We start from the raw sequence: 4,615 nt of genomic DNA on the forward strand, positions 1-4,615 counted from the left end.
CATGTTTAAAGGAATAAATATTTGTGTTAGATAACGGACTAGGTGTCCCTGTGTTCTTCATAGATAATTAATAAGGGGTCCCTGTCTTCTTTTTTCGGGAGTTAACAGCAGCACATGGTAACCCATTACTAATGACTGAGGAGTTACTGTGTTCTTCTTTAGGAGTTACTGCAAATCATACCACAGTATTATAAAGTGAGAAACATGTTAACTAATTACTAATTACTGAGGAGTTACTGTGTTCTTCTTTAGGAGTTACTGTAAATCATACCACAGTATTATAAAGTGAGAAACATGGTAACTAATTACTAATTACTGAGGAGTTACTGTGTTCTTCTTTAGGGGTTACTGCAAATCATACCACAGTATTATAAAGGGAAATATACATTAATAATAATAATAATAATAATAATAATAATAATAATAACACACATTTAACCTAGCTAACTAACACACACACATTTAACCTAGTTAACTAACACACACATTTAAATTAGCTAACACAATTAACCTAGCTAACACACACACATTTCCCCTAGCTAACTTAGCTTGCTAACTAACACACATTTAACCTAGCTAACTAACACACATATAACCTAGCTAACTAACACACACACATTTAACTTGCTAACACACATATAACCTAGCTAACTAACCCACACATAAATGTTAACTTAGCTAGCAAACGAACACACATAACCTAGCTAACTAACACACATTTAAACTAGTTAACTAACACATACATAACCTAGCTAACTTAGCCAGTTAACTAACACACACATAACCTAGCTAACTTAGCTGGCTAACGCTAACTACACACACAACTTAGCTAACTTAACTTAACTTAGCTAGCTAACACACATCCTAAAGCTGAACAACCCACAAAGAGTCCTCCTCTGATCCGGGGGTAAATAAGCTGGAAAAGATCTCAATATCTTGATTACTAGTTTATTTTCAATCAAATACAGAAATATGAAAGCAGCAGAGTCTCTTAATCATCCTCCAGCAGCAGCAGCAGCGCACAGCAGAGAATTTACACGAAGGACCTGGAGAGCTGCGTCCGCTGTGAAATTACCGTAATTACCCTAATAGTGCGCAGTAAAATAAATCTCTCTGAGACTGCAAACGCTGGATACACTTTTATAAGGCTGATACCTAGTGTTAAAGCAATGATTGTTACATTATTACTGTCTTACAGTCATTCTTAGAGTCTTAGATGCCTTCTGGAGAACTTTCATCAGTGTCTTCTATGCAATAATATTACGTTATGTTTTTTTTTTCTTCCAAAAATGATGGTTAAGCAGAGTAATACACACTGTAGTATTTTACTATATGTTGCTAATATTTGGAAGGAACTGAGGATAATAAGGTAATTAAGGTTACCACTACTACAAATGGTGTCACTTGTTTAATTCAAATATGCCTTAAATTAATATGCATTTAACTCAAATATGCCTGATTTAGATCTATAGTTCCCCAGGTGGCATCTAAGGGTTTTCAGTAATTAATGCTGATTTGAGCAGTAATTAATGAATAGTTATTATAAAGGAGACATTATTAGTAAGTAGTTCTCTGGGAGATATGTAAGTCTCAGTAATTATTGTGGAGTTATTAGTGAACTACTATAATCATTAGTTCAGTACTATCTACTGAGTAATTATTCAGTACTCCCTGGTAGTTAATAGAAAATATTTAGGTGTTAATGCAGCACTATTAATTAGTTACTGCTTAGTTCCTGCTTAGTTACCTATTAACTATGGAACAGTATTATAAAGTGTTACCCAGAGTTTCAGTTCTGTGTTGATTGAAGGCAGGGTAAGGATGCTAAGTAAGTCTGCTGGGGGCAGGATTGGGATGGGGTAGAGCAGGAAGAGAGTTCAGCATCCTCACAGCCTGATGGATGGAGCTGTTTCTCAGTCTGCTGGTCCTAGCCCCAAGACTATACTGTCTCCTCCCTGATGGCAGCAGGCTGAAGAAGCTGTGTAGTGGGATCTCCTGCTAGGCAAAAACTTCAGCAGTACTGCTGAGTCTGATTCACTCGTACCAGAACACAACACACACTAACTCCTCACACACCACCATCCTTTCAGTGTTACTGCAGTGTTAAGAATGACCCACCATCCAATCAATACCTGCTATGTGGTCCTATAGGATCCTGCACATTTAAGAACAATGCAAAAGGAGAATAATGACGTTTCCAGAGAAACAGATACTAAAGGACTACAGTCTGTAATTATAGAACTACAAATTGCTCCTATATGTTCAGGTGAGCTCAGATATGGACACACAGGTGCTCATAATATTTCTATGTTTAGATCATTTAAATATGTATTATATTATTTTTTATGGAAATTGGGGTTTTGTTCTTTCTCTCCCTCTATCTCTCTCTCTCTCTCACTCTCTCTCTCTTTCTATCATCAGTCTGTTGACTCTCTCAAATATTAATGACACTGAGTGCTGGTCTTTTCTCCTTCCTGCCAGCAGCTGCCCTGTGAACAATAGCGTCCGTCCTCACTACCCTGAGGCCTCACACACACACACACACACACACACACACACACACACACACACACACACACAAACACACACACACACACACACACACACAGACACACACACATACATTCAAAAGCAGACATTAAGACACAGTATCATATGGTACATGCACACACAGTAAATGCTAGCCCATTGTGTACACATCCACAACACACATACTGTATACAGACAAACAAATATAAACACACACAACAATGCAAAACATGTATACACATAAATACATGAAGTGACACATGCACTGTGTTATATTGTATGCACACACCTCAAATAAGAAACAGTTGCAGGACAAAACATCCTTCCATTAATTTACTTTTACTTTTATTTGATTACAGACAATATTAATCCAGCTTACGACTCTGGAAAAAATAAGAGACCACTTAAAAATGATGAGTTTCTTTGATTTTACCAAATTGAAAACCTGTGAAATATAACCAAGAGGAAGATGGATGAGCACAAGCCATCAAACCAAGCTGAACTGCTTAATTTTTTGCACCAGAAGTGGCATAACATTATCCAAAAGCAGTGTGTAAAACTGGTGGAGGAGAACATGCTGAGCTGCATGAAAACTGTGATTAAAACCCAGGATTATGCTTATTGAATATATCTACCAATAGAAGACTCTGCATCTGATAAAAAAGTACCTTTTGTGTTTGTGTTGTGTTTATCTACAGGATGCATGTGCTACTACTGTTGCTGCCCCTGGTAATGATTGTCCAATCCATGTCCTCCATCAGCAACTTCACTTGCCCTGCTAACTGCACATGCCAACTGGAGTTCAAATTTGCCACCTGTGCCAGCAAAAACTTTGCCAGTCTGCCCACAACCATCCCATCATACATAGAACACCTGAACCTGTCCTTCAACCAGCTGTCCTTCATCCAGCACCGGGCCTTTCAGACCAATAGGCTTCTACACACCCTTCTCTTAAACGACAACCAGATTAGAACCATAGCAGATGGAGCTTTCTCTCCACTGGAGGCTCTGGTCAAGCTGGACCTCAGTCGGAACTACATCTCTACCTTGCCAGGAGGGTTCTCGCTGGGCTTGGGAACTCTCCGGGATTTGTCTCTGGCAGAAAACCAGTTGACTGGCATAAATGACAACAGCTTCAAAAACATGGACGCCCTGCAGAAACTCAACTTGAGACACAATGCCATCCACCTCGACAAAATAAGGGCTTTTGGCTCATTGAGCACATTGCGGCGGATCTACCTGGACTGGAACAACATCACAATCCTCTCAAATGGCGTCTTCTCTATGTTGAGAAACTTGGAGGAGCTTCGACTTGAAGGAAACTCTATTAACCGTCTAGAGGTTGGGGTCTTCTCTCCTCTTACCAGCCTGACGATGTTGGATTTGGCCAATAACAATATGACCACAGTAGATTTCAAGGCATTCCTAAGCCTTCACACCCACAGCACCCACATCTGGCTGGCTGGGAACCTCTGGAGATGTGACTGCGACTTGCAGAGAGCCTTCGGGAAGCTGCGCAGCGTCAACAGGTTTCTGCTGGACGACTACGAAAACCTGACCTGTGCAGAGCCTGAGCAACTTAACGGCGAGCCCCTCACTGAGGTGGATACTCAGCTGTGCTTTGCAGAAACAGTCACTGTGCTGATTATCACTATTACTGTGCTGATCACCGTGGTGGCAGCTATTGTCATGGCAGAGAAGAAGAGGAGGAAGAGCAGTATAGGCAAACACTGGACAGAAGCGAGCGACATGTCCTACGACTCGCAGAACTGATGGTTTTTGGGGGGGGGGGGTTGTTGGGACTTACCACAGTTACATGGCATGGGGGTTTGGTGTTTAGCATGTTTACCTTTTTGCACTGAGGTCTTGTGTTCAAGTTCATATCTGGATGGAGTTTCGATGTGTTCTTCACGTATCTGCATGGATCCCTTCTTGGACTCCAGTGTTCTCCCACAGTCCAAAAACATTGGTTGCTATAGGTTGCCTTGGTGTGTGAATGTATGTGTGCATGCCCAGATATGGATTGTGATGCTGTCCTGTGGTTGTTTCTGGTTGAGAGTATGCTGTCTGCAGTATGTGAGTTGGT

General features: G+C 40.6%; 1 protein-coding gene across 1 annotated transcript; it reads left to right on the forward strand.

Annotated features, from left to right (window-relative positions):
• Nucleotides 1-3,230: 3,230 nt before the first annotated feature.
• On the forward strand, nt 3,231-4,337 carry LOC103030140 (phospholipase A2 inhibitor). Its single transcript, XM_022665362.2, has one exon. The coding sequence runs from the start codon at nt 3,262-3,264 to the stop codon at nt 4,300-4,302; it is 1,041 nt and encodes a 346-aa protein (XP_022521083.2). The 5' UTR covers nt 3,231-3,261; the 3' UTR covers nt 4,303-4,337.
• Nucleotides 4,338-4,615: the final 278 nt, after the last annotated feature.

Source organism: Astyanax mexicanus, chromosome 23, assembly GCF_023375975.1.
Source record: "Astyanax mexicanus isolate ESR-SI-001 chromosome 23, AstMex3_surface, whole genome shotgun sequence".
NCBI classification, from domain to species: Eukaryota; Metazoa; Chordata; class Actinopteri; order Characiformes; family Acestrorhamphidae; genus Astyanax; species Astyanax mexicanus.

Bases quoted from the DNA above. Each gene is read 5' to 3' on its own strand.
- LOC103030140 (XM_022665362.2), top strand. From the start codon at position 3,262: ATGATTGTCCAATCCATGTCCTCCATCAGCAACTTCACTTGCCCTGCT.